We start from the raw sequence: 23,669 nt of genomic DNA, 5'->3' as shown, positions 1-23,669 counted from the left end.
ATGCTGGATCCACATAGTGTTCCTTGGCTTTTGGCAACCATAATTCTTATTTCTGGATTAATATGTGAATGTGGCGATCCATGGAGGACCAGACAGAAAAGAGATACTTACAATGACCAGTAAGTTTTTTAGAATAATTGCGCTGTTAAATAAACTGATCCCCGACCAAATTGACTTATCATTTTTCTTTTTCATAAAATGCCATCTTGGTAAAATCACATCATCAATAAAAAAATTGCTAAATTTCATTTTAGACCCCGAATGACTTCGGAAAATGGGAACTTAATATTTTCTACTGGTTTAACCAAAAATATTGAGTTCACAACTGGCTCCCATGGGAAAATTAAAATCAACAATGACGACCTCACAGAGCTTCTGATTCAGGTAATACCTGTTTGTGATACACATTTTATACATTACAAATTTTAAGGATAACGGTATAATGAAGTCGATTTAAGCAGATGAAGTGGACTTTCCCCTTGGGGCTGAATCACTGACCTCAGCATATTCTGATGTAAAAATACTTCATGTGAACGCTCTATTATTTTATTTATTATTTTTTTTATCTTAGTATTTGTGAAAAGTGGCAGAAAATGTTACTTGATAAAATTGTATTGTTTTCAATCCCGCTCTCATGTGTGTGTGTGTATATATATATATATATATATATATATATATATATGTATATATATCTTCTGCTATTTCCATGAAACATTAGGATACATTTTTAGCAAGCGATAAAAGACTTTAGTCCTGTGCGCATATAGTTTGTTAATTCACTGCCTCGGTCCGTTTTACACTCTGGATCTGGCATAAATAATGTTTGTTCAAATAATTTGGTTGAAGTGTTGCTTGCTGTGTGTTATGTCACTGCTATAAATGCTATTTAGTAAAAATCTTGTAACATAAAACACATTCAACAGCTAATTTCTATCTTTCATCTTGGTCATCTTTTCGATTATAAATGACACCCGATAATGTTTAATAAATGTGAGCATACTAAAGAGTGTAATTCATGTCTTGTATAAGTGGAACAGCACCTTCAAAACCTATGTCTTGGTAGCAAAGGTCAGTGAGTTTGGATTTAACTTTTACATTTTACTTTTAATCAATAGCTACTTCTCTACATGCAGTAATTGCTTGTGCTGAAGCAGATAAATACCCAGGCTGTACAGATGATTATGTAATACGCTTGGCGTGTATTAAACCCAGTACTGGAATACTGGGACATTCTCGCAGCTTTGTTTACAGAGCCTTATCGCTATTATCTGCAAATCTAATAGGAAAACATTATTCCCAGAAACGTATCATTTTTAACAGCAGACAACCTAATGTTGCACCAGTAGAGCAATTAAAGCCAATGCCAAGTGAATGGCAAGTACCATAAAAGCTTGGGTAGAATTCTTTCTCATGAACATTACGTGTTCTTAATTGGAACTGAATTTTCAACCTAGATGTTAATAATAATCCAATAATTTAGAGATAACAGACCCTCTAAGAATACAGTATTATATACAGACATGTACAGTAGTTTGTTTCTGATGCTTAAAAACATCTTGGTTTGTTCACTCAAATTGGATCTTTTCCCAAACCCTACACGCGAGCCGCCATTTTTACTTTTTTTCTCTGCACGTATATATTCCTCCCTGTTAAAGTATTGCTCCTTGCTGTTAAGTTGCTGATTGTTGTTGATTTGCTCAGGCTGCCTTTGTAACGGTGAGTTGAAGAAGAGAGAATTAACTAAACATACCAATTTTGACATTTATAACATTAACACTGAATATCTCCAACATAATTTTTCCAATTCACGAACAAAACACACAAGTTATACAAGTTAATTAATTTAGTTCTTCTAAAGGATTTTGAAGACAGTGGTTTCCATATAAGATTCATTGATCTGATGCCTTTGGAGGCCAGTTACACATATATCCTTAAAATCATTTTTTTGGGTTCATTGATATGACACCCTAAATCTAAAGACGAGTGGGTCTAGAGGTCAACTTGTTAAAAGCGTAGGGACAGAAATGATTACTTCACTAGCTGCTGTATTTTGTACCATAATTAGGACCAAAGATCATTAAAGCTGAAACTCTGCTCTTCACTCTTATTTTAATTGCTTCATTTCAAATCATTTGAGGTGGTGTACAGAGCCCAAATTATGAAAATTGTGTCACTGTCCAAATATTTATGGATCTGACTGTAAACTTGCAATTTATGGATGGCTGTTTTGATCGTTCTGCTTGGGCTATTTGGTTTTGCAATATTCCGATGAATATCAAAGGTTAATACAACTAGCAAGTATTAGCTGTCCTCATTTTCCTAAGAATTTACTGTATGTGTTATATTGTATGTATATTATTATTATTATTATTATTATCTGTATAGAGCAATAAGAAACCCCTTTCCTGATACTGCATGTAGGAATAGTATTGATGATAGGACTAGATCTGCTTTTTTCCTAGGGATACTTTTAAAGCAAAACATATTTCTAAGGATTACATACACTACATGACCAAAAATATGTGGACACCCCTCTTTAGTATTGCAGGTGTATAAAATCAAACACATAGGCAGCCATCTCCATAGACCAACAGTGATAGTAGAAGGGGTCGTATTGAAGAGCTCAGTGACCTTAAATGTCAGAGGATGCCTCCTTTGTCACGGGTCATTTCTACACATAGGTAGGCAAGTAAAAAAATCACCAGCTACAGGGTTCCAAACTGCCCCTGGAAGCAAGATCAGCACAAGCATTGTGAGTCGGGAGCTTCATGAATTGTGTTTCCATGGCGAGTAGCCACGCCATGCATCGGCTGGGGTGCCATAAAGCGCACCCCAACTGGACTCTGGGGCAGTAAAAGTGTGTTCTCTGGAGTAATTAATCGCACTTTACTAACTGGAAGTATGAATCTGGGTTTAGCGGATGCAAGAGGAACGCTACCTACTGGAAGACATGGTCCCTACTGTAAAGTTTGGTGGAGAAGGGATAATTGTTTTGGGTTCCACTAAAGGGAAATGTTAATACTGCAGCATACAAAGGCATTTTAGACAATTGTATCCTTTCAACATTGTGTCACCAGTTTGGAGGAAGAGCTTTCCTTTTCCACCATGACTGCGCCCATGTGCACAAAGAAAGACCTGTAAAGACATGGTTTGATGTGGAGGAACTCAAGTGGCCGCACAGAGCCCTGACATTAACGTGTTGAAAACATTTGGGATGAATTAGAACGGAGATTGCAAGCCAGGCCTTCTCATTCAACATCAGTGCCTCAAAGTCCACAGAAACACTCCAAAATCTTGTGGAAAGTCTTCCCAGAAGAGTGGAGGCTGTTGTAGCTACAAGGAGGGATCAACTCCATTTAAAGCCCATGGTTTTGGAATGGGATGTCCAACAAACTTACTGTATATGATGGTCAGGTGTCCACATATGTTCATATAGTGTATACATTTGCCATTGATGTACTTGCTGCATCTGGTGTGTTAAAATACATTTAATTGGTAATTGAATGGGCAACTAAAATTGATCACATGGCCATTAAAATAAAGAAAAGAATTGAGCTACAAATGTGGTATTATCCTGCTGATTTTTTGGTTAAAATTCCAGATTCACAAAAATAAAGAAGAGATTGAGGGTGTGAAAGGCAACATGGTTGGGACCAGTCAGAATGTTACAAATCAGATAACACAACTGAATGCCAAGGTAAGTGACGGCTAATATCTCAGGCGTTCTGCCCCAAATCATATTTCTCTCATTATATATTCCAATATGATAAGAGACTGAGCATTCACAACTGATTTAAGAATATATACATCATGTAAAGTACCTTTATCATACAGACACACATATCTGATTTGCTGTGATGATCTATAGATCTGGATATTGTAGAAGTCACAAGGATACTGTAAAAGCATCATTCTTGTTAGAGGAGCTGATTGCATAATGCAAGAGCATATATTAAGTGATCAGTTTGCTGATTTTTGGTATATATTTATATATATAATTTTTTATTATTACTTTTTCTTACAGATAATTGATATTGAAGCCAGATTTCAAAGTATTCAACAGGTAAAAATCTATAGTTATGCTTCATTGATGTGCTATGTCCATTAATGACAAAATAAGATATTTGGGGGAGCAATAGATGGGCACTAATGATGTTACTCCTCCGAATCCTCTTTCTGGATACAGAGCTGGCCTTGGGAGGTATATAGGTTGAGTAAATGGGATTTGGTTGGCAATGTATGGGGTAAGACTGGTTTGAATGTGCAGGTTGTAGGGACGCTAGAAACCATTTTTCACCACTCTGAAAATAATATTCTGTCCCAATTTTGTGGCAATAGTTGCTTCTTTAGTAAATCCAAGGAGTGCCCAGGTATTTGGTCAGATACATAAAGCTGATATTCTTTACTACATATTTTCTACAGGCCATTAGCAGGCAGGCATGCAGCAGCAATCCATGCCAGAACTCCGGAACCTGTCTAAATCTTTTGGATTCCTTTCACTGTATGTGCACAAGCAAATGGCAGGTAAGGCATAACAGTTCTTCCATTATTTCACACAATACGGCACTGAACGAATTAAATGGCCCTTACATTAGGGATTAAAATTAATTCATTTGTTTAAGTTAGGGACAGGATGACAATGTTGACCGTGTTCACCAACACACGCAACAGCCAGAAAACCAAGAGAAGGAATCACAATAGGAAGAATCCAATCATTGTGACTGTATCAAGGGACACAACCAGACTACAACAGGCTACTAGCTTCAAATCTTTATATCAGATCAATTCAGTTGGGAATTTGGGCCCTACACCTATGCCGATCTCCCACTGCCCCTGCTTATAATTATAAGGGTCGAGTGCTATGCAGGCATAGTAGTATTTACCACGGGAGGCTTTAGTAGAATGAGAAATGCATTGTGAAGGAATAAATATGTTTTAGACCCTTCTATGTATAAGCATCTATATAAATATATACAAATATATAATATATACTGTATATAAACTGTGTGACTGTGTGCTTTGATTTAAGTCATTCACTGCAATATAATAAAGTTCACCCTTTGAAGTGGCCAGTTTTGTTTTTTTGTGTAGGAAAGATCTGAGGACGTTCACATGAATTGATTGTCTTATCTTAAGGAAATTCACATTCCTACAATACATTCTGGTGGACACAAGGGCCTGATATCCAATAAATAATTAAGACATATACCGTATTTGCTCGATTATAAGACGAGGTTTTTTTCAGCAAATGCTCTGAAAAATACCCCTCGTCTTCTAATCGGGGTCGTCTTATAATCCGACCTCAAATAGAGGTCTGACTATGAGACTAAGATCCAGATCCCCCGCACCGCTGCAGGGGACCTGGATCCTTCTGTCCCCCCCCCCCATTTAACACTCCCCCCCACCCCACACACACTTACCGGTACTTCCAATTTCCTGCTGTATACAGGGGCAGCGGGTTGACGTCCAAGCGATCCGCGTAGACAACTTACGATGCAGCCGGAAGGAGGTGTGGCTAGCAGCGGGGGTTGTCTGCGTCCATCACGCAGACCTTCCCCGACTGTCAGAGATCAGAGTTCCCCGCTGGGGACATGTGACAGGGCCAGGCTAGCTGGCTCATGTGTCATATGAAGTTTAGCCGGGTCACGGAGCACTTTTGTGTCCGGTTCTGTATACCGTGACCCGGTAATATTTTATGTTGTGTTTATTGTGTAACCGGCCCAGAGACTGATGTGGATTCAGCCCCAGCCTTCAAAGAGACGATCCTATAATCTGGCTGGGGCTCTTAATCAGCCAGCACAGCCCTGTCTGCCCAGACGGCCCCCGCACTACAGGGGGGATAACACAGGTGGGGGAACCCATTGTATTCTGTAATCCCCTCACCTGATACATCCCCTGTATACTGATGGGATTTGTGATGGGATGTGGCTGATGGGATTGGGGGTTGGGTTCGGTACACATTGCATTGAGATTGTATATAAGTTCTGTGTGTTTGTAATAAAGAGTTCTTCTTGGTTTGCTACGAATGGTGGTCTGGATGATCCGTGGATAGCTGAGTGCAATCCGTATGAGGGACTGACTGGTGATTCCTCAGCCCTCAAACAGGGGTACCCAGCTTGGGTACGGTGACCCTGTAACATTGGTTGGCGATCTCCCCCTTGACCAACGGTCCGGCAGACCAGGCAGATCCACACGGGTCTGCTGCAGGCTGTCCGAGTGGACAAAGTTCACAGGTGCAGGCCCTTGTTCCTGGAGCCCTTTGTCAGAGCATCCGAGAGGTGGCAGGGCCCTGGTTGCCCCAAGGTGTCCTGGTAGATCCTCTGATGGGTCACTGTCCCAAGGGGGGCCTCTGGACTCCCCTCCCCGGGTACCAGGGCACGAGGCACTCTGTCCCTAGATAGGGAATGAGTCTGGGGCTGCTGAACCCGGCCCGGGTGGTCGCAGGATTGGCAGCCTGTCCCTGCCCCGGAGTATTCCCCTGGGTCCCCTGAGTACCCCGCAGAGCTGCTTAGCTCGCCCAATAACCCTGTAAGGGCACCTGTTCCTGTCCCAGAGTGTCCCACCTAGGGGACACTCTGGGACAGGAACAGGTGCCCTTACAGGGTTATTGGGCGAGCTAAGCAGCTCTGCGGGGTACTCAGGGGACCCAGGGGAATACTCCGGGGCAGGGACAGGTGCCAATACTGGACCACCGGGAGGGTTAAGCAGACCCTCGATCTTCCTCTCTGGGACAGGTGCCTCTGCCTGGGCACGGGGAGAGTCAGAGGAACACTCTGGGACAGTGACCTGGGCTTCTACCAGGACACTTGGGGAACCAGGGATCACTTCGGAGAACACAGGGATAGGAACCAGGGCCTGCGCCAGGCTACTGAGAGGACCCAGGGAACTCGGCAGCCCCTCTGGCGTCCTCGCTAGGTTAGGGAATGGTGCCTCTACCGGGTCACCGGGGACTTCAGTGGGAACCTCTGGGGCAGTGACCCGGGCTTCTCCCAGGACACTCGGGAAATCAGGGGGACAGTCTGGGGCACTGGCTTCTACGGGCATAGCTAGGGGTTTGGTGAGGGGGGTTGTGCCACTTACTCGGGCGGTGGGGACAGTCATCTCTTCTGCCGGGGTAGAGCAGCCAGGGTTGTTGGTGAGGACTTGGGTCGGAGCTTTTGGCTTCCTCCTCCGCTTCTTCTTGCTGGCAAGGGCCTCGGTTCTTCTCACCAGGGCAGGGGCTGAGGAGTAGGTGAAGAGGACCTCGATCCCACTCCCGCAAGTTGTAGTACCATGCTCCCAGTCTCCTTGTAACTCCTGAAGCTCCACTCTCCGCAGCAATTCTTTATAGTCCCTCTCAAGCTGCCATTCCTCTTGGACCAGGCAATCCATAACAGCCTCCAGCTCGGGGGGAATAGCATAAACCAGGACTTCTGCACGGTTGTCCCAGATTGTATCCCTGCGGTACTGGCAGGGGCTTCCGAAGGACGAGTCAAATTGGAAGGCATCATATATCAGTCCTGGGTCGACGGGGCAATACAGCATCAGAGGGTCGCTGTGGTCTTCACCTGCTAACTGCTGGGAGAATCCCTGGTAGCGGCTCTGGAGGTCGAGCTCTGCATATATGAGACCCCTCAATTCGTCTTCCCACTCCGGCAACGGGTTCTCCCCCAGGAGTGGAACTCGTATATCCCACATTGTCCAGTACTGTGCCCAGTACGTTTCAAAGTGTGGATGGGAGAAATCATCCCTCCAGTCTGCAGGCGCAGACTCTAACTGCCATTGCTGGTGTTCCAGCTCACACACCTCGGCTGTAACCCGGTCTGTCTCACCCTCTGGTTCTCGGAAGGGTTGGATATCCTGGTATGATATTTTGGGGGTCTGTTCCCCTAGTCTGGGAGATACAGACCCACTCTGGCTCAGTTCCTGGTGACACATTTTAATCACCGCCGTCACTTGCTCCGATGTAGCCCCTCCTGGGTACAGGGATAGGTGCCATAGAATGTTCTTTTGTAGAGCACTCAGTCCGAGGCTCTCCTCTGGGGCATCCTGGTGCCGGTCCATCTCTCTGCAGTCCGCAATCAGAGTAGCCTTTCCTTTGCTACAAACCTCCAGGAGCTCTCTTGGTGTCTCTCGTCTGCAATCCCAGTTGGTGGTTTGGATTTCACCCAAGTCGTGGGATTCTTCCCACCGCTGCCAACCAATGTTACAGGGTCACCGTACCCAAGCTGGGTACCCCTGTTTGAGGGCTGAGGAATCACCAGTCAGTCCCTCATACGGATCGCACTCAGCTATCCACGGATCATCCAGACCACCATTCGTAGCAAACCAAGAAGAACTCTTTATTACAAACACACAGAATTTATATACAATCTCAATGCAATGTGTACCGAATCCAACCCCCAATCCCATCAGCCACATCCCATCACAAATCCCATCAGTATACAGGGGATGTATCAGGTGAGGGGATTACAGAATACAATGGGTTCCCCCACCTGTGTTATCCCCCCTGTAGTGCGGGGGCCGTCTGGGCAGACAGGGCTGTGCTGGCTGATTAAGAGCCCCAGCCAGATTATAGGATCGTCTCTTTGAAGGCTGGGGCTGAATCCACATCAGTCTCTGGGCCGGTTACACAATAAACACAACATAAAATATTACCGGGTCACGGTATACAGAACCGGACACAAAAGTGCTCCGTGACCCGGCTAAACTTCATATGACACATGAGCCAGCTGGCCTGGCCCTGTCACAGGACAACAACGCAGACAACCCCCGCTGCTAGCCACACCTCCTTCCGGCTGCAGGGGGAGACAGAAGGAAGACTGCTGCCCCGGTATAGAGCAGGAAATTGGAAGCACCTGTAAGTGTGTGTGTGGGGGCACAGGGCATTTCTGGAGGCAGAGTGCTCTATGAAATGCCTTTTAACCCCCTGAACACCACTCTGCCTCCTGAAATGCCTTATACCTCCCTATATGCCACTCTGCCCCATAATATGCCTTTTAACCCCCTAAATGCCAGAGTGGCATATAGGGGTATAAGGCATTTCTGGAGGCAGAGTGGCACATAGGGGGTTAAAAGGCATATAATAGGGCACAGTGGCATATAGAGGGTTAAAAGGCATATCATGGGCCATATTGGAGTGGCAAGCCTGGGGGCAGATGTGCGTAACTGGGGGGCAGGTTGGATACAAGGAAATAAAAACAAAAAAATATTTTTCTCAATCATAGCTTTTATTAAAAAATGTAATAGTTTACATGAATTAACATTTACTGGTAAAACTTTTTTCCTATAGGGTCGTCTAATATTCAGGCTTTTTCTTTTTTTCCTAAATTAATATTCAGATTTTGGGGGGTCGTCTTATAATCGAGCAAATACGGTAATAGTGAACAGGTTCCTTTTTAATTTCACCTTAGCTTGAGTCTTTGGTGATGAGTTTGAAGTGATCAATGTGGTCAACGTTAAAACCTGATTAGAACTAAAATTCTGATGATAGAATCCTGAAGTATTTGTCTATAAGATGTCTTCTTCAAACGCTCCATTTAACCCCTGATGCATGACGGTTCTGCAATACTGTCCACGATGCTCCATGTTTTTTGTTTACTGACAGGGATAAGATCAAAAAATTATTCTCACTCATAGCTCTCCTTTCAATTTATTCTAATTTGTCTAATCAATTGTTATAGTTATCTCCACCCCAATATTTCTAGCTGTGATTAGGCTATCTTTGCATTCATTAACCAAAATGTTTTAAAACATTTTAAAGAAACATCTTCTTCTAACCCCATATAATAATAATAACTAAATAAACCACTGTATGTATAAATAAACATTGACAAAGCATTCCCATGTTTGATGTATATAACGAATATCTGTATAACTATTTTTTGCTTTTCATTACTTTTGAGGGACCCATCTGTGCTGATGATATCAATGAATGTCAGATTTACGAAGGGACTGCATTGGGTTGTCATAATGGTGGCCTATGCACCAACACACCTGGGAGCTACAGGTAAGTTCTGCGATGGAATATGTTTAGTCTACGACTACCTGCATGTGTCCACCGGCCAAAGATGACCTGATAAAAGTCAATTCAGATGGCTGCTGATCGTTTGATTTTACTGTTACCAAGATGAATATAGAGATAAGTTACTTGTTTTCATGTGTTCCTTGGAAAGCGCTTACAATGCAGACTTACACAATTATAGAAGTCCAGCCAAGTGGCCTAGTAATAAAACAGATGAGGTAGACAACACGCTCAGTGTGTACTGTCTAGTTCTGTGCATGTGCAAGAAAAAAACTTAAGGTAGTGGCCCAGAGATTTTAAATGATAGCAGCCCAGAGGGAAACTTCCCCCATTGCCAACTATGACCTAGACATGGGGTCTACAGCAGGATCGTATTGGGGATCCACCTGTACCTGGGAAAGTTATGGTCAATGAGTACACCCAAGCAAAACCTCCTTCTTGCCCCTTTCCTTTATACTTTTATGGTTTATCATGTTACAGAAATGTTTATTATTTGTTTCTTTAAGGGAGCTGGCTGGAGAGTTTTGGATTCACTAAGATTGGAAAGTACCCAAATTTAAAGCTGTCTCCCTGGTTTTGGTTGCACTCTCTTAAGAAAAGACCCAAAGCCAATGTGCAAAAACCCTGTAAGCTAGTTGTAGCTTGTGGGTCTTCCATTGTAAGCAATCAAATGAAGACATTGCATTCTGTGTTGTTTTTTTCTTTAGCTGTTCCTGTACTCCAGAATGGTTCGGCCCTCAGTGTACCTCAAGGTACGATGACTGTAGAGTCGACTCAACTGACCTTTGTGGGCATGGCTTCTGCATAGACTTAGACAGAGTTCAGCATAACCAGGTAAGTTTAATGATATCGAGCTTGATATGTTTCTCCCCTTTGATGAATCTCACAACGTTTCACAACATGATAGATGTTATGTGATTGTGACTAATTATTTTATCTTGTGTGAAAAAGAGTTCTCACATTGCTGGTTTTACTACTCGCAGCCGGCATATTTACTTTAAACAAACCAACGTATGCGGGCTCACTCTATGAATCTGAATTAATTACCCCCAGCGCTTCTACGATCGGGTGCTCACGCCAAACTGACACAACATCTCATGTCACATTGTGGCAAACAGAATAGATCGCTGTGATCGCCAGTATTGTTTATTCTGTCATCACATTTACTTAAATAAGGCACACAAATGTACAGCATCCATTACCTGTGGGTATCCATTACATTGTAAGTTTATTCCCACTTCAGCAAAATAACAGTAAGACGGTTTTTACACTTTATTAGTGGTAATTCTATTATCCATTCGAAATATTTTAAGCCTTATGTATCTATGGATTGCATGATTCCATATACTCTGCTTTATATTCTACCTATAAATTGTAACATCCAAAAAATGTAGTTGTATTGCTTAATTTTTTTATAAAAATCAGGTCTGTCAAAGGAGAGAGGATTGTTGTGCGCATGCATTCATCCCACAGTGTACCTTGTGTGATCTCTGATGGTTCCCCGTTTTTCCTTGTGTCGGATACGTCTGCAGTGCATTGCAATTTGGTAAATGACTTTGGTTTTTCAGCCTAAGTACAAATGTTTCTGTGAAGACGGCTGGATGTCGCCACCAGGTAGTGCAGCCTGTACCGCGGACATCGATGAATGTTCCCTTCCCAATCCACCCTGCTCTCAGAATCCTAAAGTCCAGTGTATGAACACCATGGGATCATTCACATGTGGCCCTTGTCCAACAGGTATGTTTATTGTGCATATTTTGCATAAAGAATACAATGCAATACGGTTGAATTTGTACCAAAAGAGTAAATACATATCGGTCTGGTATATATAACTGTAGAACATTTAAACATGTATGGGATGAGCTTGAAGACTATCCTAAGCATGGTATGAGGCCAAGGACCGAGTAACATTTCAGATCGTATAGAACAGAACAGAATGAACAAATGGTTCTTAACAAATTGTAAAAAATAGCTCTAAACCCTCCACAGCAGAAATCTAACTTAATGGCTACCAAAATAGTATAAACCAGGGGTCTCCAAAGCATTTCTTGAGCTTCTTAAAACCTCCTTTGCCTTAAATCCAGAGGTCTAGCTTTCTCTCTATCACAAGTACTCACTTGATCTTAGCCAAAAGGCAGAGAAGCTGTGAATACTCTAGCAATTCTATAACGTTCAATGTTTAAAGTAAATTGGAAAGTGAAGAATGTTGCAAGAATGAACATTGTAATTATGTCTCTTCAAAGGCTGGCAAGGGAATGGTTATAGTTGTCAGGATATCGATGAATGTCAGACAAACAATGGTGGATGTTCAACAGCTCCATATGTAAAATGCATGAATACCATGGGATCCTATCACTGCGGACCATGCCCACCAGGTAATGCACTCTGAATACTAGACAAAACATTAAAACATATATTTATATTTGTATCTTCCTTATGAGAAGTAAATAAGTACCTATGGATCTATGAATTCAAACCTGCTTTTCCATGTAGTGTAGGTAGTTAATGTAATCCTAAGGTCTCTTCCATGGAAACCATGAGAGTTTTTCTGCATTTTCACTTGTGATTTTTTTTCCTCCCTCTTTTTCCACTCTTCCTATTTCTTTTTTTGGATTCTTTGGCTCCCCTTTCTCTCTTCCCTCGTCTCACATGCCCTCCATCTGTACCATACATCCTAATGTTGGATGTAACCGCTGCTACCTATACACATTATGGCAACTTTCACATTGTGACCTTTAGGCTTCATATCCAGCAAACACTTTCAGCTCCTAAAAAAGAGGGACATCAGGGCAGGAAAGAGGGACTGACGGGACCGACATTTTTGCTCCAAAAGAGGGATTGTTCCTCCTAAACAAGGACACTTGAGTTATATGCTCATAAATAGGGTTGACCAACATGTATGGTCATTTGCTTTTGGATATGATCACACCAATAGTTGTCCCGACTCCCATCTAAATTCAAAAACGAATCCAGTTTGCAGATTCACATATGAAGGCAGAAATGATCACCTGATTTAGGATAGGTCAAACTTTCCGCCTATCAAACACGATACGAGAGAAAAGGACTCTTTAAATTAAGAAGTATGGAAGACGTATGTTGTATATACTTCTCCTCTCTCAAACCAATACCACCAATTGATATGCGTGGAGAATAATCCGTTCTGCGTTGTGTATTAATGATAAATGTAATACCCTTGTTACCTCCTCCAAGAACTACATATAACCGTATCCCCTTTTCCAGATAATATATATGTCTAGTTCTACTAAGGTTTTCTACCTGATATTACAATAAAACAGCCAACCCAAGATTCTTACCAGAGAGAGAGCTTTAATTAGAATCTACCCAGATTAATGTTACAGCAAAGACAAAACCAGAGTTACAGTGATATACAGATGACAATCATTCATACCACTCACAAACATCCCATCTATCTAATATCTGCTGCTAAGTGTGTATGCTGTGTGGGTGATGTGCCAAAGGTGAGACTCACCAATCCAGTCTCCTTCTATGTGTTTCTACAATGTCTTTTTAAGGGATTTCTCTATTGATGTGTAAATGAGGTCCCTGTCCTCTGTTCCCAAGACCCCACCGTGTGATGTTATTGACTTGCTATGTTTCCCATGCCTATCTCCAGGTGATGCATTTCCTTCCTTCTCTACATAGTATGCAGGTGTGATATCTTCTTACAGCTGTCTTTCCTGTTACTTCCCCCCTAAGTGGCTTGCAGCTATCATACATACATATATACACATAAACTTAATCAAGCACATATTAATTACAGATATACATACTTTGTATTTACCCCAACAACGTATAGTATGGAATTCGCTTCTCCCAGTGTTTGTGCCAAAAAATGCCTTTAAATATAGGTTGGATGCTTTTTTATTTTAGGAAAGACGAATATCCAGGGATATAAATGGACAGGGTTAGTTATAGCATGTTGATCCTATAAACAAAATATCAGATTTTGGAGTCAAGACGGATTTTTTCTCCTTTTTGAGGCACAATTGGAAATCGCTTCAATGTGGGGTGTGTTTTTTGTTTTTTTTTGCCTTCTTCTGGATCGACACCAAGGTGTTGGATGTGTGTTCGTTTCAACATAAATTACTATGTAGGAAAGAAAACATCAGCTTATAAAAAATAACCAGGCAAAACAGTTCAATAAAAATAGACAAATTGGACCAATTTATGATGAATTTACAAGCCAACAAATAAGCTGTAGGAGCCGCCGCCGCCGCCACCTGAAGACTGGAAATATGCCCAACCATTTTCCAGATTTTCAAGTCGATGGAAAGGTTGTGCTGCATAGTGATCAGGGCATAACATAAGTTCGATGTGCTAAACTTGTATGTAGGCACCTAAAGAATCTTAAAAATAAATCTAGAGCTTACTCAGGAGTGCCAGCCTAGTATACAGTATGTCATACTGAGCATATAGAAAGCATAAGTGATTACAAATGAGCATGCTATAGTGCTCTGGAGTTACGGAACTGCTTTTCAGACATGCTTGTTTTCTGTATACAATTATATACACACACATTGAAATACATTTGTCATATGACCAGGTTATGAAGGCGATGGAAAGACTTGTACTCAAATGGATACCTGCTCAGTAAATAATGGAGGTTGCCATCCGCTAGCATCCTGCGCTCCCATGGAAGGTAATGTTCTAGCAGCCGATTGCTATGAGTAGTAAATTGGACTCTAATACGTATTTTAAATGAAAATAGGACTATAGTGTGCCTTTAATTGCACTATAAATTCTAAACAAAATATACATTATATGCATATACATTATGATTACTATATGGGCTGCAGTTATTTTCAACCACATCTGGTGCACATAACTACCTTTTTTCCCGTAACAGATAGCACTTTGCCGATTTGTGTCTGTCCGCCTGGGTATGATGGAAATGGATATGGACCCAGTGGCTGCCTGGCAGTCAGTGATATCTGCGAGAAACAGAACCCTTGCGTGAATGGAGATTGCCAGGTAAATATGTTTAGAATAAATCTAAAATTTATTTTAATTGTTAGAGTGGCACGGATGACAATCAAGCCTTCTGCAAATGTTATTAATGGAGGGCACACAACATAATGAACGGTGTATCAAGATCAACCATATGTAACGGGGATAAAAGTGTTCTGTGCCTTTGTCTTACTTTTCCTGTGTCTCTGCCTTGTTTAGTGTGGCAATGTTTTGTCTTGTGTAGTCTGTGTCGGTACCTTGTGCATTTTGTGGTGGTGTCACTCTGCCCTGGGTTGTTCATCTGTCTTCAATGCTTCTCCATTGTTTGTGTGCCTGTGCCACACGCCTGGCAAGCTTTGACTTGTGTCTGGTGCTGGTATTCCTGGTTACGCGCCTTGTGCACCTACCTTGTTTCTGGGAATCCATTTATCCTGTGCAAGGCACCCTTCTGTCTTCTTCTTGCCTCTGCTTTGTGCATCTTTTGATCAGAATTTTTTCAACCCCTCTTAATTATTATTAAGAAAAGGAACAAGTAACTCAATTAGGAAATGATTTGTTGCTATATGTTTCTCCTTGATATTTGTCGTCTTCAGCCTACTGGGTCGGGTTATACATGTAAGTGTGATTCCGGTTGGAACGGCATTAATTGTACAGAAAACATCAATGAATGCTCCAGTAACCCCTGTCAGAATGGCGGCAGTTGTATCGATGGGGTTAATAGTTACATCTGTAACTGCACCAGTGCTTGGACAGGCTTCCACTGTGAAACCCCCAAACAAGGTACGATGATCTTTGCATTTGGACCCTGAAGACAGATGCTATTGCTGAATGTAGTCATCTATGTATATTTAAGTGTTGCTTTAATGTAGTCAAATACATCGATCCTTTCATTTTTAAATTAGGCAACGAGTGTTTATTATTTTAAGTAATTACAATAAGACATGAAATTTGTCATAATGTTTTTGACAAATTTCAATTTTGAGTCACAAACCATACATTTATTTAGATCCTCAAGTGTAATGTTTGTGGACAGCTAGGTATTCAGTAAGTGTATGGTGGGCAAGAAGTGCCCAAATGTAGCAGGTATATATAGAAATGAGAAAGAACATGTGTATAAGCAATCAAAAAGCGATGTCCTTTGTGTCCTTATCTGCTCGTCTATGCTTTGGAAACTCTACACCTTTTGACTTCTGAGCAGGACTGTTTGTAGACGTGCTCACGCTGACATCTATGTTATCTTTACTGACTGATGTCTACAATAGTTACTTTGATAATAACCTGCATGGCTATCTATGGCACTTGGTTATAAATGGTTTTGTGTTGCTTTTATTGAATGATCAGCGGTGGGGCATTAGAATCCAATCTCACAGGGGCTACTGATAGGGTCTATTATTATTTTTATTATTTTACTTAAATTACTACAATGGCCAATGGCCACTAAGAATCTGGTTTAAGAGGCTTAATAATAATAGTAACAAAATAAATTATTGGGTAATTGTGTTGTTGTGTTTAGATTGTGGCGGTGATTTAACTGGCTTATCAGGCACATTCAGTTACCCAAACAATCCTGGTGCTGAGCAATATGAACATATGGTGAGCTGTTCCTGGGTAATCAGAACGGTACCAGACAAGGTATGGAAGCATAACTATTATTTACATAACATAAGTTTTCATTGTTAAGAAGTCTTGTTGGATTCATACTGTAACACATTACTAGCCAATTCTAGGGACACAGAGTATGATTTATCATAGGTCTCTGCAGTGTATTTGTACCAATGCGATTTGGTTATTTATATATTTCCAAGTGAATACATTTGTTGGATTACTTTTAATAATATCTCTTGGAATATTAAGTGGTAGAAAAGCACTGTTTCCAATATAATGGAGTGGAAAAAGTAGAGTGTTTTTTCACCTATTAACTCTGTTTACTGATAATGGTGTTGGGTGCCTTTGACTTTGCTGTTAACACAAGGAAGATGGTCTTCTACAAAACATAACAATATGATATGTTTAGTATAACTGAAACTTTTATCTATGATTCTCATTGTTTTATTATGTTCTATATTCTGTTTTTAGATTCTGCGTATCACATTTCCTTTTTTCCATTTGGAAGCAAGTGCCAATTGTAACTCAGATTATCTTCAAATTCATGATGGAGAATCTATTTCAGCGTCACAATTAGGGAAATACTGTGGAACAGAGATTCCAGAACAGATCGTCAGCACTCATAATTCCTTATTTTTCTTGTTCCGCTCCGACCACGTCACAAATGCTGGAGGCTTTCGGGTTTCTTGGGAGTCCATCCAAGCAGGTACAACCATCTCCTCTGTGTACACAATATACAGTTGTGTTTCAAATATTTTATATTGTATACATTCCTAAAATGACCATCTATTTTCTTTCCACTTGAAAAATAAATTTTCAATAACTAAACTAATCCTGAGCGAAGTTTCTTAAGTGCTACTGAATTTCTCTTATTATTATGAGTTTTACCCTACTTTCAATATATGCATTAGCATCATCTTCAAACAATAACTTATTACGAGCTTTCCATTGTGTATTTAGAATGTGGAGGCCAGCTCGTTGGAACTCATGGGTCAATTTCCTCACCTGGATATCCTAACAATTATCCACCAAACCGTGATTGTTATTGGACAATCTCAACCGATCCAGGCCTCTATATCACATTTTCTTTTGGTACACTAAACATTGAACAACATGAAGACTGTGAACAGGATTATCTAGAGGTAAGCAGGAAGAATTTGAGGTTGGTTAAATATCGTACATTCTTTGTTTGGAATGTTGGTTTTCTTGGTATGTTTTTGTACATTTTTTCTCACATTTTGGGGTGTATTAAGTTGCTTTATTTTTCTTGCTAAAATATAACAAAGCTTCGGATTGTTATAGTACTTGTTTTTTGTTTAAATTATTTAAATGTGTTCTGAACACTTCGAAGCTATATAGGAAGTTGTCTAAATGAAGTTAAGAGGCAATCTCAGACTGTCTATTTGAATTGTGTTATTAGACTTGTTGCCTTCAAATTATTCATTTGCAGAATTTGCACATAAATACAAATAATACAAATCTATTTATTATGGGACTGTGGTTTGCTTATTAGCGAGTTACAAGGTCTGCTTTGTGGAAGGAACCAAAATCAATCTATGGTATAAGGTGTGGTGGACAGTAAAGACGTACAGATTAGAAAATATGTTCTCACTGGGGTGTTACTGCGGAAACCTCATAATTTTGCCCCTTCTACAATGATACATGTGGGAACAAAGACATCTATGAAAGCAAGTGGAAGGTGGCATTTTCCCGAAACCCTGCGTGTGTCATGAGGTCGTGAGCAAAGTGTTGCTACTTATAAGGCAAAATTATTCTCTTTTTTGATGCAGATCCGGGATGGTCTTCTTCCCCAAGATAATGTCCTTGGAAAATATTGCACGCGCCAGTCACCTGCCCCTCTCCAGACGTCAGGACCTTATGCATGGGTTCACTTCCATTCAGACAGCTCAATGTCAGATAGAGGCTTTCAAATCACTTATATAACATTGCCATGTAAGCATTAAGGATATTTTTCTTCTATAATCCTTAAATAATTTAGCATAAGTACTCTGTTTTATAATGGAAATGCTTTAGGTGCCAACTGCTAGACCCTAAAGTGCTGTCACAGTCAATGCTGTCTTCAAGGAATGTTAGTGGAGTATGGGCACGACAAATGTATTTATAATCTCAGTGTATTCTCCAAGGCTCTCGATATAAATTCCTGTCTCCTAGTCAATCCTTAGGTCTTGCGGCTCATATCCTAGATTTTGCCTGATACATTTTATTTAATGTATTGGGCCTCAGTGAGACAATAGCTGTAGTCATCAATTGTGTACTATACCAAAGGAACTACTTTCTATATGTACAGGTTGTTTCTGACCTTCTACTTTCAGTCTTTATTGCTTACCTTCTGTCTTATTGCTTTTATTAATTGCAGCTGAGCCTGGCTGTGGAGGAAACTTTGTTGATTCTGAAGGCTTTATTCTATCTCCCGGTTGGCCAAATTCTTATGTTGGAAACAAACTCTGCGTTTATGCCATCACGCAATCACCCAGTGACCAAATAAATCTAAGATTTACCCATCTGGACTTGGAAAGTGACAGTGGATGTACTTTGACATATATTGAGGTAAGTGCAACTCATTTCTGTTGTGTTCAGTTGGGTTCCTACAAGACTTTTCCCTGCAACAGGTTTTTTTATTCAAACACTTGCTGTGCATGAAAAATGGGTAGCTTTCTATTAGCATATAAAAAAAAATACTAAAGGAAACAAATATTTGGCAGCCTACAATAGAAAATGAGGCAATGAAACCCAATATATTGAAAATAGACTTTGTTTAAAATTTAACAATTAATATATAACATTTAAAAACTATATAGCACTCGCAAAAGAGTAGTTGGGAATCCAGTAAACACTTTGTATCATATTATACTGTGAAATTCCACTAAAGGGACTGTGGAAAAGGTTATTACAATAAAATGAGTATGCAATATGTGTGTGTGTGTGAAACTCTAAAGGTTTATTATACTGCATTTGCCATTAGAGTGATTTTCCATATCTACTGCTAATATTCCTCTTGTATGTATGTTAATCAGATTCGAGATGGGAATACAGAAACTGCCCCATTGGTGGGCAAATACTGTAATAGCACGATTCTCCCTTCTATCACATCGAGCTCAAACACACTTTGGGTGAAGTTTAAGTCTGATGCCTCAGCAACAAGTTCAAGTTTTAGAGCATTTTACCAAACTGGTAAGAATATATAATTCATAATATCTGAGCTAGCATGCAAAAACCTAAATCTACTTATTTTTAAGTCTGGATTAAATCTTCCTGAGTATTGTTATATTTGTTGAAAGGCAGCTTTAAAAAAATCTTAGATCACTGTTGCAAATCTAGATCAACATTTCTCAATTGTGGCCACCAGCCCAGTCACCGGACACATGGCACCACTTACATTATTCTTAAAATCAAATAGAAGCATCGCAGACTATGTTGTAATGGTGTGCGATAAAATGTACATTTGTATTTGTTTTATACATGTATGTAAGAAGTAAGGGAGGGTATGTTCACAACAGCTACTAAAATAGGGCTGTGGCTGCCTTGGTGGCTACTAGAATGGTTATGAACAGAGCACTTAGCACTTGAAAACAGTTATCAGGACTGTTGTAGAGTCAAGTTGTTTGCATGTTATAAAGCAGGATCTCACTTGGCCGTCTTCTTCCCAATCCCCAAAAATACTATATGTCCCAGTTTGGAATCATCATTAACATTACATTTCTTTTAGCTTGTGGGGGTATGCTCTCTGGAGAAGGAACCATTCTGACACCCCATTATCCCAATGCCTACTTCCGTGAAAGGACTTGTGAATGGATTATTACTCAACCAGAAGGAGAAGTGGTTCTGCTCAACTTCAACTCATTTGACATTTCAAATGCTACAGATTGTATCTCTAATTATGTTGAGGTAAGTGGAATCTTCTAGGTTTGTGCAGACTGTTGGATTAGATCAGGAATGTCAAAATATTCTGTAAGGCTGAATACGGCAGGTCTAGCATAGTTTATGATGCTGTATGATTAATCAAATGGAGCAGACGAAGTGAGACAGGCATCTGTCTCAGTACACAGAACGAGCCATGGTCATGGCCAGGCGGCAGATACAAGTAGTGTACAAGGCAACATGAATCAGAAATCAAGAGATCTGCACATATATATATACATACAGATTGGCAAAGGTAGGACCAGACTGAAGTATGAAAGCACAAGGAGAAACAAAGAAGCCAGTTCAGGATCAAATAAGAAAAGTAAGGAATAGAGGAAAGTCCAAGAAGATAATCGAGCAGCACATGCCCAATGAAACAAAAAGGTCCCAAAACAGCATTTAGGATTTGTATTTAACTGGAAGCAGGACAAAGAGCCAGAGGGAACACAATTTCTGGAGTAAGCTGCAAGCTACAGTTCCAAAATAATAGAATAATGGCTGGGTTTATAGACCTGGCTCTGGCCGGCTTTAATGCTGGGAAGGTGCCGTTGAATTTTTGCTGTTTAAGTGCTTTGTGTTTGTTTTGTTTGTTACTCATTTACTTCCTGTCGGTTCCCAAGAGCAACAGTGGTACAATTTCTCCCAGACATACAATAGTATCAAAACTATTTTATGTAGGATAATTTAAAAAAAACAGATTGTCCATAGGTTCAGGATACAGATATGCATGTGGTGTCCAAGTTTTCTCTGTAGTGGCCCACTTCATCAGAAATGTATGTGTCCATTGGCTGCAGTCATTTTTTATTGAGAGAAAATATGGCCTTTTAGCTGTCAAACAGTTTTTAGGTAAATTCACAGTAATGTGCAGTGTATGTGTGTATTGCACAGTAGTAAAAATCACAATTATATATAGTATGAGTGTATCACAGATCCCCATTAAACTTACAGTAATGTGTACATATCCACATACACTAACACACACACACACACAGATCCACACAAACATACCGAGGTACTCACCTAACAAAACCAGACATACACACATACTAACATACCCAAAGACACATGTTCACTCACAATCATACCCACAGACCTTCACTAGCATAGCCAAACACACAAGCTTTACCCACAATACACACACACAATAACATACCCAAGCACTCACACTAACATATCCAAAGACACGTGTTCACACACTAAAATACACACACTAACAAACCCAGACACACAGATATGCACTAGCATACCCAGACACACAGACATACATAGACACACACTAACATACCCAGACACACATACCTAAATAGACACACGCACAACTTACCATGCGAAGGATCAGCCTGTCTTCTGTGCCTGCAATCTGCTGTACTACTCCTGCGGGGTCACGCAATGTGACATCGCTCAACCCTGCTTCCACCTGGAAATTAGAGAGATAAAGAGGAAAGTCCAGGTGTTGGGACTTACCTCTTTATCCCTACTCCCAGAGTATGCCTCCATATATTTCGGAATCCGCCAAAGGTTGGAGGTTGCTGTTACCTTTGTAGATTTCATGTCAGACGGCTGCATTTGGCCTACAAGCCAAACGTTAACGCAAAACCTCCTTATAATATATTTAGGACTGTATCCCATTAGTTTTAGATTATGACCTCTTGATAGATCATTGTCTTGTGTTCCAATTTCAACAATTTGTATTATTACAAGGTGTGTGGGATGGTTTTACTTTTAGATAAGAGATGGACCTTCTGCAGAATCGACACTTATTGGTAAATACTGTGGCCCTGATGTACCCCCACCAGCTCACTCCACACAGAGATCCCTGTATATTAAATTCACCACCGATGCCTCAGAAACTAACCGGGGCTTCTCAGCTACATATAGCTCCCTGATTGAGGGTGAGTTTGGCTGCTTTATTGGTTGTTTTCAAACTATTTTTCTTGCATATTTTTTTTTTTTTTATAAAAACCACAACTGTTGAGATGGAGCACTAGTTTAAAAGGTCCTATGAATGACTGGCTGTTTGCAGACATAAGTTTCATTGGCACCGTGTAAGATTATACGTTCGGTGAAATAATATATGACAGCAATTAGACATTAAGGAAACATACAGAGTTTTGAGATTTTATACACACGTAGTGATACGTTTTTGTATCACTATGGTTAGTTCTGTGTTGGAAGCTTACATTATATGTAGGATTTCTAAACCATGCACGCAATCTAACATAGGAAATCAGTATTCTATTTCATGTTCATATTCTGTTATATGTCTTCTAAATGTGCATTTTTCTTGGCAGGCTGTGGGGGAACACTTACTGGCCTGGAAGGTGCATTTACTAGCCCTAGTTACCCAAATGTCTACCCACATGGAGTTAACTGTATGTGGTTTATCACAGTCCCTCCTGGAAATATCATACAATTGACGTTCACATCATTTAACCTTGAGTTTTCTCACACATGTTCATATGATTACCTGGTAGTCTATAGCAATGTTACCGGAAGTATAGGAGACCAGATTGGAAGGTATGCTATCATGTTTCTATACTATATAACTGAAAATTCAAAAGATAAAATGGGAATACTTTAAACATATAAAATGTATAAGGAAAGTTGTTATTTTTATATGTTGCTTCATAACCAAGATTTTAAAGGCACCATGCTGGTGCCTTTAAGATACAGAGCACAAGGATACAACATCATATACACAATCTGAAAGTAGGCCATAGCTGTTCTGATGTTTAAATGACCCTTTCTTGGACACCTATGTCGTAAGTATACCAGTACACAAAACATTACATAAAAGATGTCTATGTGCCAATTCACTTCACAACTCTTTAATTATGTAATGTCTTTTCAAATAACGTTTGTACAACAGTGTAATACGTATACCATAAACAATTTACAGGCTTGCATGTTAATAATCCTGGCAACAACTCTGTAACGTAACAACTAGTATTTACATCGATCAGCCATAACATTATGACCACTGATAGGTGAAGTGAACAACACTGATAATCTTGTTATCATGGCACCCGTCAGTGGGTGGGATATATTGGGCAGCAAGTGAACATTATGTCCTCAAAGTTGATGTGTCAGAAGCAGGGAAAATGGGCAAGCTTAAGGATCTGAGCGACTTTGACAAGGGCCAAATTGTGATGGCGAGAAGACTGGGTCAGAG

The 23,669-nt window shown here is 40.4% G+C and overlaps 1 protein-coding gene across 1 annotated transcript in view; it reads left to right on the top strand.

Annotated features, from left to right (window-relative positions):
- LOC149280574 (cubilin-like) overlaps window positions 1-23,669 on the top strand; it is a 96,875-nt gene continuing 73,206 nt past the window's right edge. Inside the window, exons 1-21 of the mRNA XM_089500417.1 lie at window positions 1-119; window positions 255-384; window positions 3,602-3,697; window positions 4,025-4,063; window positions 4,423-4,524; window positions 9,885-9,988; window positions 10,711-10,837; window positions 11,572-11,740; window positions 12,247-12,378; window positions 14,568-14,663; window positions 14,871-14,995; window positions 15,565-15,751; window positions 16,485-16,603; window positions 17,048-17,282; window positions 17,537-17,718; window positions 18,367-18,529; window positions 18,954-19,144; window positions 19,612-19,768; window positions 20,304-20,482; window positions 22,224-22,375; window positions 22,775-23,014. Of these exons, the coding sequence (XP_089356543.1) occupies window positions 1-119; window positions 255-384; window positions 3,602-3,697; window positions 4,025-4,063; window positions 4,423-4,524; window positions 9,885-9,988; window positions 10,711-10,837; window positions 11,572-11,740; window positions 12,247-12,378; window positions 14,568-14,663; window positions 14,871-14,995; window positions 15,565-15,751; window positions 16,485-16,603; window positions 17,048-17,282; window positions 17,537-17,718; window positions 18,367-18,529; window positions 18,954-19,144; window positions 19,612-19,768; window positions 20,304-20,482; window positions 22,224-22,375; window positions 22,775-23,014 (3,044 nt within the window). The remainder of the gene's footprint in view (window positions 120-254; window positions 385-3,601; window positions 3,698-4,024; window positions 4,064-4,422; window positions 4,525-9,884; window positions 9,989-10,710; window positions 10,838-11,571; window positions 11,741-12,246; window positions 12,379-14,567; window positions 14,664-14,870; window positions 14,996-15,564; window positions 15,752-16,484; window positions 16,604-17,047; window positions 17,283-17,536; window positions 17,719-18,366; window positions 18,530-18,953; window positions 19,145-19,611; window positions 19,769-20,303; window positions 20,483-22,223; window positions 22,376-22,774; window positions 23,015-23,669) is intronic.

This window comes from Sceloporus occidentalis, unplaced genomic scaffold (genome assembly GCF_023333645.1).
Source record: "Sceloporus occidentalis isolate IW3139 unplaced genomic scaffold, rSceOcc1.0.p SCAF_154, whole genome shotgun sequence".
In the NCBI taxonomy this organism is placed as follows: Eukaryota; Metazoa; Chordata; class Lepidosauria; order Squamata; family Phrynosomatidae; genus Sceloporus; species Sceloporus occidentalis.
This window is presented reverse-complemented; position numbering and strand designations above follow the sequence as displayed.